Source organism: Trichosurus vulpecula, chromosome 8 (assembly GCF_011100635.1).
Source record: "Trichosurus vulpecula isolate mTriVul1 chromosome 8, mTriVul1.pri, whole genome shotgun sequence".
NCBI classification, from domain to species: domain Eukaryota; kingdom Metazoa; phylum Chordata; class Mammalia; order Diprotodontia; family Phalangeridae; genus Trichosurus; species Trichosurus vulpecula.
This window is the reverse complement of record NC_050580.1, coordinates 55,691,805-55,707,513: the sequence shown is the minus strand read 5'-3', so window position 1 is coordinate 55,707,513 and position 15,709 is coordinate 55,691,805. Positions and strand designations below refer to the sequence as shown.

General features: G+C 35.9%; 1 protein-coding gene across 5 annotated transcripts in view; it reads left to right on the top strand.

Annotated features, from left to right (window-relative positions):
• Positions 1-15,709, top strand: part of PPP3CB (protein phosphatase 3 catalytic subunit beta) — a 49,484-nt gene that overhangs the window by 12,873 nt on the left and 20,902 nt on the right. For 4 of the 5 annotated variants that reach the window (XM_036737184.1, XM_036737186.1, XM_036737185.1 and 1 more), the window contains exons 4-9: positions 19-130; positions 1,762-1,907; positions 2,181-2,320; positions 2,424-2,501; positions 2,608-2,702; positions 5,744-5,869. In XM_036737184.1, the coding sequence (XP_036593079.1) occupies positions 19-130; positions 1,762-1,907; positions 2,181-2,320; positions 2,424-2,501; positions 2,608-2,702; positions 5,744-5,869 (697 nt within the window). The remainder of the gene's footprint in view (positions 1-18; positions 131-1,761; positions 1,908-2,180; positions 2,321-2,423; positions 2,502-2,607; positions 2,703-5,743; positions 5,870-15,709) is intronic. The other variant, XM_036737183.1, reaches the window with a different exon arrangement.

Genomic DNA, 15,709 nt, shown 5'->3' with positions numbered 1-15,709 from the left:
AAACATTTTATTTTACAGTGTGTCTTGTATTTATGGGTCCTGAAGATTCTCTACCCTAGCACATTATTTCTTTTGAGAGGCAACCATGAATGCAGACACCTTACTGAATATTTCACCTTCAAGCAGGAATGTGAGTACTACCAGGAGATTTGTATCTCATTTTTCCTCTGTAAATTACTTGAGTGAAGATAGTTCTGAGGACTTTTACTTTGCAGAATTGGTGTGTCCAAAGGTATTGAACTTGAAGATTCTAAAGAGTTCTAAAGGGTTTAGTGGGTTTTGCTTCAAAGTTTCTATATTAATTTAAAAAAAATTGTGTGCTTAGGAATAATTCTGTTAAAACTGTTTTTGAGAAAAAAGAAAAAACACAACCCAAAAGAATAAAGTCAAGCAAATTTTTGGTTGACTCCTCACATTCCTCCCCCCTTCTACATGGTTTTAAGTTTACCAGACTGTAAAGTTTTCCCTATTTCTTCCCACACTTCCAAAAGTAATACACCTAATGGTTATAAGCTTCAGTCTAAGGAGGAGCAGTTTTTTTTTTCCCCTCAGGTCTGGACCTTCTTATCTGGATACATACTGTTTCTTCTCGGTAGAGTAAGTTCCTTGAGGTCAGGAACTTTTTATTCTTTGTATTTCGAGGCCCTAGTACAGTGCCTGACATAATAGGTACTTTAGTAATGCTTGTTGAATTGAGTTTAATTTCCTCAGTGTGGGAAAGTTTTGGTGTGGAAATTCCCTCTTCATATGACTATCTGTAGCTTAGAGAATCCCCTGGTTCTCCAAGAGGTGAAGTATCCTGCTGGTCAGCATAGGGAGAGTGTTTCAGAGGCAGAACATGAACTCAGGCTTCCCACACCAGAGCTCATCTGTCTGCTAGGCCATCATATCCCTTAAGAACAGTACTAGAATTCAGAGTAGATGTTAAAAATTTTTATTTTTTAGTCCTGGTACAAGTTTTCTCAGACCTTATATGTGTTTATATTCTTTTTCATAGCTTCTTGCTAATTCACAGTGAATGTTAAAGTCTTTGAAAAGAAAAACTACAAAGAAAAAAGTCTTTTTCTTCCCAGATAACTAATAGGCTACAGTTATCTTTCAAGTTCCCCCTTCCTGACCCTAGAAATGAAATGTGATCTCCCAGTCCAACCCCCAAAACAAACAACATATCCAGTATCTTGGAGGAAGAATGAGGCTGTGGTTTCTATGTAATATCACCTTGAAAGTGAATTATAATTTGCTTTGAGAGGATTCTTTCTATCATACTATATATAGCTTTTCTCTTTCTGATTGACTTCCCCTTTCAGGGATGGTTCAGTGGAAAGATGGAAGCAAACCCTTCCATACCCCTGTAAACTATAAAAATGATTATTGTTTTTTAATCAGACTACCTATTTGAAAATTGTATCATTTCTTTAGTTTGTTGAAATTCCGTTTAATCATCTGTCTTGCGTATGACAATGTAGTGGCCAGTGACCCTTAGAATAGAATTTTTCAAAATGCTGAAACTACGTTACCTTCATTTTTGTGTTTAGACTCCCTAAGTTGAAAAAGGTCAAGTGTTGAGCCCTTTGCAGTTTCACCTTATTTTGGCTTTGTAACATAAAGAGAAAATATTTGTCTGAATGCAGCCTGTGACATGTGTTGGTCATTTTAGGGAAAGAAATTTGTCTAAATTTTATTTCTCGTTTTGCATAGCACGCCTTTAAAATGATCAGGTAGTAATTTAAGTCTCTACTTATTTCTGTTTCTCCTCTTAAGGTAAAATTAAGTATTCAGAGAGAGTTTATGAAGCTTGCATGGAAGCTTTTGATAGCCTGCCTCTTGCTGCACTTTTAAACCAACAGTTTCTTTGCGTTCATGGTGGACTTTCACCAGAAATACACACACTGGATGATATTAGGAGAGTAAGTATAAACATTCTTTAGTTCCAAGGTTGATTGGGGGGGAGTAGGCTTTCCTAGTTATAGTTTCCCCTGTTTTCTTTAAAAAAAAATCTTCAAACTTATTTTCATAGTCTAGATTTGTTATGGTAAAAATGCATTTGTAAATATCTTAACAGTATTCATAGAATCCAGGGTGGGTAGAACTTGCCCATGACCATCCTCTCCTCACCATTTGATGAGTTCTTTCTTTCTCTTTTTCTTCTTTCTTTCTTTCTTTTTTTCTTTCTTCCACAGTTAGATAGATTTAAAGAACCTCCTGCCTTTGGACCAATGTGTGACTTGCTCTGGTCTGATCCTTCAGAAGACTTTGGAAATGAAAAATCACAGGAACACTTTAGTCACAATACAGTTCGAGGATGCTCTTATTTTTATAAGTAAGGGGAAAAACCCAGGAATACATCACATTTTAGACATTAAAATGCCATACTCTTCAAAAAGCAAGGAGTTGCTTTACTTACAGTTCTTTTCTTTTCACAGCTATCCAGCAGTGTGTGAATTTTTGCAAAACAATAATTTGTTATCGATTATTAGAGCTCATGAGGCTCAAGATGCAGGGTAAGAATTGTGCTTCCCTTAACCAAATTAACACCTTAAATACAAAATCAAACTTAGTAACCGTGATTGATGCTTTACGATGCATATTAAGCTATTTGTTTTGCAGCTATAGAATGTACAGAAAAAGTCAAACTACAGGGTTCCCTTCATTAATAACAATTTTTTCGGCACCTAATTACTTAGATGTCTACAATAATAAAGGTAAGATGTTATTGATAAAAAAAATTGTTAAACAACATAGAATTTTAAATGACTTATTTTTAAAAACTAAAGTAGAGAAAAGGTACTGTCTGAAATCATAGTCATCTATTACTGAAATTTCATAAACTGCTACAGAATATAAGGGGGGAAGTAAACAGGAGCGAAGAATGAAAAATGTGAATCATATGTAAAGTCTGTTCCAGAACTAGACACCCAAAAACACTTTGGACCCTGTGAATTAAGTACCCTGAGCACAAACCAGACCAGGATTTTCTAGAATTCGCTTTTGAATTATGTCTTATATTTTGGTTCAAAGAATTTTATTGTTTCCATCAAGTTGCTGCTGCTTGGATTTTTCATTTCTGTCTGTTTAATTTACATTGGCTCATTATTTAGCTACCATAGTTTAACATTGTTTGATGTTGTCTTTTTTCCTTTTCCTGGGCTTCACTTTAAGAATTCCTACTATAAAATGCCATGGGATAGTGATGTATTATCATATTTTTAATCCACTCTGATCTCTTACTGGCAAACATTTCCCTGGCACTCTGCCTTTTTTTCTTCCTACTGTTTTTTCTCCCACTTTCTTTTATTTCTTTACTCTCTTTCTTTGTCTGATTCCATTGTCATGGTTGCTCCCACTCCTGAATATTCACCCATCCGCAGTGCCTAGGTTTTGTGGAAAGTTGAGCATGTAACCCCAATGGCAGATAATGACAGAGTATCTTAATATAGTTCAGTGTGTGCCGAGGACACTGAAAATGAGATGCAGCATGTTCACGTAGCTCACATTTTCAGAATAAGGACATTAAGAGGCCAGCTCCTGTTCTCTCTCAATATGTCTGGAATTTAATAGATTGTGCCATTGAGTTTAGTGTCAGACTGCAGTGGATGTGCCAAGAGGAAGATTTTTTTGGGGGGGGGGGTATATGGATGTTAAAAGTGACAATGAAGTCAGTGCCAAATAAGGCTTTTCTGTATGTTCAGCATATGTAAGATTTCTTAGAAATTGGCCACAAAAGGAATGTGATATTACATGATGAGCTCTTCCATGAGACCAGATATGAGGACCTTCGATAATAAATTTGATATGAGATACTGCCAGGAAACTTTCACTAGCTACTCTTAAAGTTGCTGCCAAAGATGCTAGTATCTAGAAATCAGTGCCATTGGTTGCTTGTAAAGATTGTGTTCCAGTTTACAAATCTTAAAGCTACTTTGTAATGATACATAAGGAATAAAAGACTGCTTAAAGGAGAAACAAATCCAGATTCTGATTCCATTCTCGAAAACTGGGCAGAAGGCTACATTCACCCTGTGCCAGTGATAGTTGTCCCCAAGTTTGATTCCCTCAGACAGTATTACAGGAGCTGGTGTTTGGTGCTCGGCAGAGATTTACTGCTTTACTTGCTTTCATCTGTCAAATCTTAACCCTTGAATAGATTAAATGCTTTTTAGCACTTGTAAAAGAAACCCAGATCATTGTATCTGTTTGTTGAAATCAAATTTCTGTTTGTTTTGGGAATGTGTAGGAACGGTATTGGTGTTTTATGTTCCTGTGTGATTTGGGTATATTTAAGACATTCTGTTTCATCTTGCAAATTTTCCAAATGCATTTCTAGATGTTATATTTTTAAAAACCAAGACTAAAACATAGAGATTGGTTTAGAATCTTCAAGGTAAAATTTTAGTTTTATTTCATATGATAAAATATATAGCATTATTTATGATTGTATATCACATATCTTAAGAGGTATTTTAGCATTTTGAATGCCTACATTTTAGTACTTCCATGAAAAGGTCCTATAGTGTTGAGTGAATAAATACTATATAACCAATAATAATCATGCCATTTTACATTTCCATAATGCTTTACAGTTTCTAAAGCTCTTTTATATGACATATTTGGTCTTCACAAGAACCATGAGAGGTAGGCACATAACAGGTACCCCTATTTTATAGGATGAAATAGGACAGGAAGGGTGGGACACATGGGTTTGTTGATTTCCTTAAGTTTCCACAACTTCAGAATGACAGAGCCTGGACTAGAAGTCAGCTCTTCTGACTCTTGAGGTTCTGTCAGAAAATACATTAATAAAAAGCCAATGATGGAGATTTTCTAGTTAATTCATTTTTTAGATATTATTCTCATTAATGATTCAAAATTATGAAATAAAAAATCAAAAATAAGTAACCTTTTATTGAGTGCCTTCTATGTGCACTTTTGGTTGCTAAGAGAAATACCATGACAATACAGGGCATCATCTGTGCCTTCAGATGGCTTACAGTCTAGAGGAAATAGGAAATATTCAAATAATTAATACAGAGTAGGCAATCAGTGTGTAGAGGATAGGTACTGAGTCTTTTCAGGGTTCAGTTGAGGGAAAAATCACTTCAAGTTTTGGGAAGATTTCATGGAGGAGGGGACATTTGAACTGGGCCTTCAAAGACAGGTAAGAGGAGATTAGTTAGGTATTCAAGATGCAAGAAATGACTTCAAACGAAAACTTGGAGATAGGAATGCATAGAACATGTTCAGAGAATGCTAGGTAGACTAGTTTGCTTGAAGTTCGGAGTGTGTCCAGGAGAACGGTGTGAGATGAGTCTGGAAAGGTATGTTGGGATCAAGTTTCCAAGGGTTTAGATTTTTTTCTTTTTTGTATTTTATAAAACTGCTCCCCTCCAAAAGCAAATGTGAAATATTCACATTTTTAAATTGGATTATTAATTGTGTTTTTAGGTTAAGTATAGCTTGGCCACTTTTTTCAAATTACCTGCTATTAGTTATAGCTCCCTTACCCTTTTACGTTCACCATTGGATTATCTCAAGAAAAAAAAAGATTGTTAACTAGGTATTTTGCTGATAGTCCTGAATAAAGATACGGTTGGCCATTTTTTCCTTTCTAGAAGTATGTCATGACTCAAAATCAGTGCCCTACCTCCCCTTACAATCCAAAAAATGAATATTTTCCCACTTTTCTGTGTTACATTTTGTGCTGAAGCTAAACATTCTTACATTGACATTTAAACTTATCTTGCAGCTGCTGTATTAAAATATGAAAATAATGTGATGAATATTCGACAATTTAACTGCTCTCCACATCCTTACTGGTTACCCAATTTTATGGATGTCTTCACATGGTCGCTACCATTTGTTGGAGAAAAAGGTATGATTTATAGAATAAACAATTTTATTTCTTTTACTCAAGTTTACTTTTGTACACTGATACTTGCCTAGAGGAACATGAAGTATAGTTTCACCACGGGTACAGCTCTTCTTATGTCAGTGGGTGTGTGGATAGGAGAGCCTCAAAGATATTTTAGTTAGCTGTTTACAGCCCCCGTGTGAGGATGTCTGGGGGGCTGGGAGAAGACTTAAAAATAGCACAGCGTTGTCTACAGCTGTTGGGTTTTCTTTCTTTTTTGTTTAGCTTAAATCTTATGGGAAGGAGTGGTGGGATAGCTTTGCTTTGGAAGGAACCCTTCTATATAAATTTCATTTTCTGGAATGCCAGACTCAGGATTTTTAAATATTAGTCGTTTCAGCAGTTCTGTACATAACATACAACCTCAGTTTTTACCGTTCTTCACTTCTCATACATTAAAATTAATGTGGAATTTAAGCTAGTATTAATTTTCTAATCATTTATATATGCTTTCTACAAACATTGGCATTTTGAAAGGAGCATAAATGATATTGTAAAACTTTTTTATGGTCTCCTTTACAATATTTAGGACTACTTTACTTTTCATTCTTTTTCTTTTCACTACTGGAATAGGGTTATACAGGAAATGCCTCGGTTTCCTTGAATGTGGAATATTATAATATGAGAGAAAAGGGGTGGTAGTAAAACATTGTGTTCCAGTTTCCCCTCTGTTTTTTCTCACCTCTTCCATGTTACGCAATGTTCCTTTCTGTACAGGATGTACTGCTTCTGCCAAGACTGCTTTTGGTACTAAAAGACATAGCCAATATGCAAAACTTGTCTGCAGACTGCACTTCAGTCTTTGATAGTTATAAGTCCAACATTAAGCTCATGTGGAGATGGAGTTACTGTGGTATTTCAGGAGATGACCAGTTAAGGGCTTGAGGCGCAAGGGCTATATTACACTTATAGTCATCTTTCTTTGGGACCAGCAGAATAGCTCAGTCATAGAATCATAGAGCCAAAGGGCATCTCACAGAGGTTTTAGTTTATTTCCCTATCTCTAAGTTGTATTACAACTAAGCCATCTTATTTTTTAAAAAAAGAGTGATGCCCTCTTTTTTTTTTTTTTGACACAACACAGTTTTGCCAAATCCTCCACAAAATTCATGTCCTGCTTCCTGCCCCCAGAAAAGTAGCTAAGCAGAACTACCTGATGGGATGGTTGAGCCTTTCTACTTTGGCATCGTATTTTGATGCTTGTATAGAGGGGAAGAAAATTCTACTAATTCCCTCATAGGCCCTTAAGTTTTTCCTGATTAAAAGACAAGACAGGAAGTATTAGTAGCAACAGGTATTTATTAACTAGCCTCCTTCCTATTACCAGAACTTCGTGGAATTAGAATTTTTGAACTGGAAATAACAGCCTTAGAAATCATCTAATCTAGGAGTTCTTAATCTAGGGTCTGTGAACTTATTTTCAAAAAAATTTTAATAACTATTCCATTGTTAGTGCTTTTTTTTCCTAATCCTATGCATTTTATGCATTATTCTGAGAATGGTTATTTAGACTCTACTCCATTAGAAAAGGAATACATGACACAGAAAAGGTTAAGAACCCCTGATTTAGTGCAAGCTCCTGGTCTGACTCATGAAAAAGTTTAAATGCTTAGCTAGCTTAATTTGATTTCTGGGTGCTTTTATCCTCATTGTAGTAATAATTTTACATCATGATAGCTGCTAAGTGATATGGGGTATAGAGTGCTAACTTGAAGTGAGGAAGACCTAAGTGTGAATACTGCTTGAGATATTAGCTCAGATCTTGGTGAAGTCACTTAAATTCACTGTGCCTCAGTTTCCTCTTCTGTAAAATTGTTGTTGTTATTGTTGGTCAGTCACATCCAATTCTTCGTGACCCCATTTGACGTTTTCTTGACAAAGATAAGTGGTTTGCCATTTCTCCAGCTCATTTTACAGATGAGGAAACTGAGACAAACAGGGTTAAGTGACTTGCCCAGGGTTTCACAGCTAGTAAGTATGTAAAGTAGGAATAATAGTAGTACCAGTTGCTGTGAGGTTCAAATGAGATAATACATACATTATATATATATATAGTGCTTGGCAAATATTAAAATTCTAAATAAATGTTAACTGTTATTAATAATTCACCTAAATATCTCTAAGAAATGGTGTATCCATCATCAGATGCTTTTGTTTGTAAATAATATTGTACTGATTGCATTAAGTCCCCTAAATGGTTCAGCCTCCTGGTAGAAATCTATAATTATATAAAGGAGTTTGGCCTATCCATCCACACAGGAAAGACCTAGTAGATAATAGATGCATATTGTGGGTAGAACAACAACCGTAGAATAGTCAAAACCGAATATTGTGAAATTACAATGAATAATTAGAAGATACCCCTCTGTTCCTTTGCAAAGGTCAGAGTCCATGGGTGTGGGACATTGCAAATAATGTCAAGTTTTTTCTTTTGTTTTTTTTTAATTAGACTTTTTTATTTTTAGTTTACAACTGTCAGTTCCACAAGTTTTTGAATTCCAAATTTTCCTCCCCTTCCTCCTCTCCCCCAAGACAGCATGGAATCCAATACATATTCTACGTATCCCTCCGCATTAAACTTATTTACACAATGGTCAAGTTGTAAAGAAGAATTATGACCAATGGAATGAGTTATGAGAGAGAAGAAACAAAACCAGAAAAGAGGAGGGGGAAAAGAAAGAGAGCAAATTGTTTGCCTCAATCTGCATTCAGACTCTGTAGTTCTTTCTCTGGATATAGCCAGCTCTTTCCATCATGAGTCCTTTGGAGCTGTCTTTGAACCTTGTATTGCTGAGAAGAGCCAAGTCTATCAGAATTGGTCATCACAGAAGCAATATGTCTGTGGTTGTGTACAGTGTTCTCCTGGTTCTGCTCCCCTCACTCAGCATCAGATCATGTAGGTCTTTCCAGGTTATTGTGAAGTCCGTGTCTTCCCCATCTCTTATAGCACAATAGTTTGTTTAACTATTCCCCAATTGATGGGCATCCCCTTCATTTCCAATTCTTTGCTGCCACAAAAAGAGCTGCTATAAATATTTTTGTACATACGGGTCCCTTTCCCACTTGTGTGATCTCTTTGGGATACAGCCCTAGAAGTGGTGTTGCTGGGTCAAAAGGTATGCACATTTTTATAGCCCTTTGGGCACAGTTCCAAATTGCTCTCCAGAATAGCTGGATCAGTTCACAACTCCACCAACAATGTAACAGTGTTCCAATTTTCCCACATCCTCTCCAGCATTTATCATTTTCCTGTTTTGTCATGTTAGCCAATCTGACAGGAGAGTTGTTTGATTTGCATTTCTCTAATCAGTAGCAATTTACAGCATTTTTTCATATGCCTATAGATATCTTTAATTTCTTCCTCTGAAGACTGCCTGTTCATATCCTTTGACCGTTTCCAAATTGGGAAATGACTTGTATTCCTATAAATTTGGCTCAGTTCCCTGTACATTTTAGACAGCCCTTTATCAGAGACACTGGTTATAAAGATTTTCTCCCAGTTTTCTGCTTTCCTCCTATCTTTGTTGCATTGGCTTTGTTTATGCAAAAACTTTTCAATTTAACGTAATCAGAATTATCCATTTTGCATTCTGTAATGCTCTCTATCTCTTGTTGGGTCATGAATTCTTCCCTTTCCCATAAATCTGACAGGTAAACTATTCCTTGCTCTCCTAAATTGCTTATATTATCAGCCTTTATTCTTGAATCATCAACCCATATTGACGTTATTTTGGTATACAGTGTAAGATATTGGTCTGTGCTCAGTTTCTGCCATACCGTTTTCCAATTTTCCCAGCAGTTTTTGTGAAATAATGAGTTCTTAGCCCAGAAGCTGGATTCTTTGGGTTTAACAAAGAGTAGATTGTTATAGTCGTTGACTACTGTGTTTTGCATACCTAACCTATTCCACTGATCCGCCACTGTTTCTTAGCCAGTACCAAGTAGTTGTGATGACTGCTGCTTTATAGTACAGTTTAATATCTGGTATGGCTAGGCCACCTTCCCTAGTATTTCTTTTCATTAATTCCTTTGATATTCTGGACCTTTTGTTCTTCTAGATGAGTTTTGTTACTGTTTTATCCAGCTCTGTAAAATAATTTTTTGGTAGTTCGATTGGTATGGCACTGAATAAATAAATTAATTTAGGTAAAATTGTCATTTTTATTAGTTTTTTCTATGTGATGATTGTTTTTACTGAATTTTTTTCTTTTTCCTTTTTAAAAAATCTTTATTATAAGGGATAGTTCCCTGAGATGATCAAGGTGGGGATACAGGGAGAAAGGTAATATAAAAGCAAAAGTTATCAATCAAAAGCTATTTTTTAAAAGTATTTTTTTGCCTAGATTTCAAAATGGATACTCTCTGGTGCCTGTCCATCAATATGTATACTGGAACAGACAGTACAGATGGACAGTGAGGTGGGCCCAGGGATGAAGTGAAGGAAGAGAGTGGGTTGTATTGCTTTCAGGAATGATCAAAGCTCCCTTACTGACCCTAGCTTCACATGCAAATAAAGACCCATGTTTTTCATACTAACATTCTACTGGTATCTCTTTATGGCAGTGAAATATAGAATACATCTCCCTTTACAGAGAGCAGTAGAAAAGCAAGCTTATGGTAGATTTGAGCAGGCTACAACATATAACCAATCTCGCTCTCTTAAGGAAGAGTCTGAGGAAATGTTGTCACTGATCAGAGGATGACAGCAATGTAGGGTGCAGGTAGATGATAGTAGCCTTACTGTATCAGAAGAAGTGAAAGAAGGTCTCCAGTACATTAAAGGGAGCATGTGGCAAGAGTGGCACAGGATGGCCAGGAATGGATGGTTTGCATTCTGCGTTGTTGAGATCAGAGATTCATCTGAGTATTTGAGAAAGAAATGGTAATGCTTAGTCGGTGGCTTTAATTTGTCTATTTATCATTTTTAGAGTAATTAGCTTCTTTAAAATTAGGTCAATTTGGAGCTCTTCTCTCTTTTATCCTTCTAATTTGGTGCTAATTTTTTACCTTTACTTTTACTACTCCCTGATCTGATTATATGGTAGATTGCTGTTTCTGAAATGATTCCCATCACTATTTCCTGTTAATTGAGCTGTCCTCAGTTTCCTTTTTTGGTAATTTTGTTAGATGCTTATTATGTTTAGCATCTTTTTTTTTTTAGAAAGTATGATATATATGCATAAGGCTTCTGAATATTGTATACATCTTTAGATTCCTTCATTTCTTAATCCACTGTCATATTTTCCAGGAGATTTTTTTGCCATACTTCCTCTGCCCATCTTTGCTTCGATGAGTTTAAAAGCTTTAAGCTGCTCTGAGACTTTTGGGACACCCTGTATAATGTCTTGTTTTGCAGCTTCTCATCAGGGTCTTTTCTGGAGTTCTCTATTTTATTTTTTGTAATAAAGTTACATAGTAAATATTAGCATGTAAGTTGCAGTTATCTTCATGATAATCTTTTTGCTCATGCTTATCATGAATACTGCAAAGCTTCATGATCAAGTAACTTATGAAATTGTTTATTGTTGCCTTTGTGCAAACAATAAAACCAACTTCAACAGTTCCTTTATTCACTTCTCCAAAGGGAACTTGTAAGTCATCCCTCAATTTAGTTGAAACTTCTCTGAATTCTAGTTGCGTTTCTGCACATAGTAAATTGATAAATGCTTTTTCATTCATTCTTAGAAAGAATTTCAGCATAGATATGTTTCACTTCCTTCACTAGTGTCTAACTATTATTCTTTGGACAAAATCTTGGATTTAGAGGCTAAACAGTTACTTTAATATTTGTAATTATCTAAAAGGTGGTGATCTTTAGCATGCTCTACTTCCCCCTTTCTGCAGTTATAGCACATCACTGCTAACACAGTTACATTGGACTGAGAGCTGTTTTGTGTTCTTCCTTACCATGGTCCAATAATTCATTGCCTCATCATCAGTGCTAGATCCCTTCTTTATGCCAGTCTTTTGCTAGGACCATGTTCGGAGCCTTTCCTACTTAGGGGAAGCTTATCTGGAGCTTGTTTACATCTTAAGTAAACTTCCAAAACCCAGTGGCCCTTCCATGCCACAGCGATAAATGTGTGTAGAATACAAGTTCTTTTACAGATTGTTATGGAGGGAGATAAGGAAAAAACAGTGAAGGAGAAAATGAGACTGCAGAAATCTTGGTAAGATACTCAGCTAAGCCAGGTCATTCCTGTGCAACTCATAGATGGAATGGGAATAAGAAGAACACAAAGACACTTAATTCTAATAGATCTGACAGCATTTCTGTAAGGTTTTCTTAATGACAGTAGTAAACCATCACTCAACACTTAGGGACTTGATGTGCCTACTATATGAAGATGTGAAAATGACACTTAAGATTAAATTGAGAAACTTGCACTGTGGCTTTTCAAACATACAAAAGAAAGTATATTAGAAGTGACATAATTCATTGTATTAGGGCTTCTTTTTTTTGCTTCTTTTTTTTTTTTTTTTTTTTTTTTTTTTTTCAGTTTTTCTGAGTTATTTTCCTACAAATTTTCCTTTTCCTTGCTGGGTAATAATAGAGCTCTGGAGTTGGAGTCAGGAAGACTTGAGTTCAAGTTTGATTTCAGACACTAATTGTGATCCTGGGCAAGTCATTTAACCTCTGCCTGCCTCAGTTTCCTCAAGTGTAAAATGGGGTTAATAATAGCACCTACCTCCCAGGGTTATTGTGAGGATTAAATGAGGTACCATTTGTAAAGCTCTTAGCGTGCTTCTTAGAGCTTAGTATTCACTTAATAAATGTTTTTTAAAAGACAATTTATTTGGTGCACTTGTCATTCTTTTGAGGTGGTGCAGATTTCTGTGCTTAGTTGCTGCAAATTATTCTACCATCTTGCCAGAAGTCTCTTAGGCCAGATGTATCAAACTCCTGGGGCCTGAACCAGATTAAAATGTAATTGGGAACTGTTTAGCAAAATAAATAAAAATACAATGCAATGTTGATAATGTTAATTTGTAGTTTTCTAATTCAGTAGGAATCTGTTTCTATTTGAGTTTGACACCATTGTCTAAGCATTTTTATACAGCAGACCATATCTTTTTTAATAATACTTTGTTTTCCCCCCATTTCATGTAAAGACAATTTTTAACATTCACTTAAAAAAAATTTGAGTTCCACATTTTGTCTCTCCCTCCCTCACCTTCCCCCTCCCTGAGGCAGTAAGTAATTTGATATGGGTTATACATATTCAGTCATGCAAAACATTACCACATTAGTCATGTTGTGAAAGAAGACATAGACCTAAAGGGGAAAAAAAAAGATAAAAAAATTCAGAAAGCGAAAAATAGTATGCTTTGATCTGCATTCAGACTCCCATCAGTTCTTTCTCTGGAGGTGGATAGCATTTTTCCTCACCAGTCCTTCGGAATTGTCTTGGATCATTGTATTGCTGAGAATAGCTAAGTCATTCACAGTTGATCATTGTATAATATTGCTGTTACTGTGTTTGCTGTTCTCCTGGTTCTGCTGACTTCACTTTACATCAGTTCCTATAAGTCTTTCCAGGTTTTTCTGAAATCATCATATTCATCATTTCTCATAGCACAGTAGTATTCCATTACAATCATACCACAACTTGTTCAGCCATTCCCCTGTTGATGAGCATCCCCTCAATTTCCAGTTCTTTGCCACCATTAAAAGAGCTATAAATATTTTTGTACAAATAGGTGTTTTTCTGTCTTAATCTCTTTGGGATATAGACCTAGGAATGGTATTGCTGGATTAAAGGATATGCACAGTTTTATAGCCCTTGGAGTATAGTTCCAAATCAACAGGCCGTATTTTTTTATTCATAGTTGATTGAAGAAATATACAAAATACAAGATTCCTCTGATTATTGCTTGTGGATTGCACAAATACTTGCTAATATATTGATAACTCAGATTTACTTTTTTTTACCCTTTAAAATTTACAAGGTGTTTTCCTTACAGCAGTGTTATGAAATATAGTACAGGTATTGATATCCCCATTTTATAGATGAGATTATTGAGACTCAGAGAGGTGAATGGACTTGCCCATAGACATACAATTAGGAATTGTTAAATCCATGATTTGATCTCACATCTTCAGACTTTAAAGTTTGACATACTATTTTTTTTTACATAACTATGTTAATGAATGACTCCCCCCACCTCTATGATAGAACTTTCCTTTGTAACAAAGAAGTATAACCAAGTTAAAACACATCAGCACATTGAGCATGTCTGAAAATATGTGCCACTTGCTGTACCTCTTCTACCACCTGCTTCTTTTGTGAAGGAGTAGTGTTTTGCTATTAGTCTTCTGAAAATCACATTTTACACCCTGAAGCCTATCACATATAGCCTTAAAGGCTTTACTCCAAGAAGTTTTCTTCCATGAATATATATTTGCCCATATATAGTTTTCCCCATGCATATGCATGTTAAGATTATACATGATTTCTTGAAAGATGTAACCACACAGATAATCTTACTGATGCTCTAATTATCCAGATAAAATGAGGAATAAAACAGGTAGCCATATGCTTGCCAAAAGTATTGTCCAGTGCCCTGTGCATAGTCCAGATAGAAAAAGATTCCCATTCCATCCAAAATGGACAGTAAGGTTTCTCTCACTGCTCTTTTTGTTTGTGACATTTTGATGGGTGCATTGAGTGGTAGTCAGTGCAAAGAAATTGACTTAGAAACTCACACGGAACATTAATTGGATGAATAACGTATACAGTTTACAAATTATGACATACATTTCGGTGGGCAGCACACTGATTTAGGTATCTTGGATAAGCACTGCAGACAGCCCCATGAGTTGGCCCCACTTGAATTGGGGGAATAATCCAAGCAATATTACATTTGTTTTTTTCCTTGCTACATGATGTAAGCCTATTTTTTGAAACATCAGGAGTCTGCTAGTGATGACATATGGCTGGAAATCTTGAAACATTGATTTCAGAAAAATAAAGATTGTAGGTGGCTCAGAGAGTAATGGAAAGGCACTTAGTGGGTTGCATCATATTGTCACTGATGTCCTGTACTCAAGAAGTGGCATAAAAGACATCATTAAAGAGATGTATGATGAGTAAAAAAGGTTAGCTATTCATTTAATGAGAATGAGGGGTGACAACATATGTCTTCCACTGGTGTCCATGAAAAGCGAAAAAGCCTTTTAATTTCCTACTTTACCACATGGCATTGTAGCATAGTACATACAGCATTGGGTCTGCTGATAGAATACCTTGTTGAAGTCTGGATTGCCACCTTCCTTCTGTGACCTTGGTGAGTCACTTAACTTTTCCAGACCTCAGTTTTCTCATATATAAAATAAAGGAATTGGACTAGATGATTTTCCCTAAAACTATGATTCTGAGGCCTCAGGGTACATCGAATATGGGTTGGAAATCAAGGGTAAAAGTAGAGGGCTTGGCCTTGGGAAGGAAAGGGACCTAGTCTGTCCGAGTATAGAACACAGAAAGACAGGAGGTGTAAAATAAACAATATGATTGAGATTACAATGGATGGCCCTTTCTCAATATAGTAGGAGAGGAGGTACTCTAATGAGAGTGAGGTGGGAGGATTGGTGTCTGGGGGATCAGCCACTGTGGGTAATACAATAGGCATTCAGAGAATAATAAAACATTCCTGAGTAGTAGTACTGAAGGCCCAGTTGAGATTTGTTAACATAAATTTGTGGTGGATCTAGTCGGTACACTTTTCAAATTTCCTCCAGTAGCAGGCAAGTGGAAACGGGTGAATAATCAGAGTAACCCAGAGTTAGAGTTTAAGAGAACA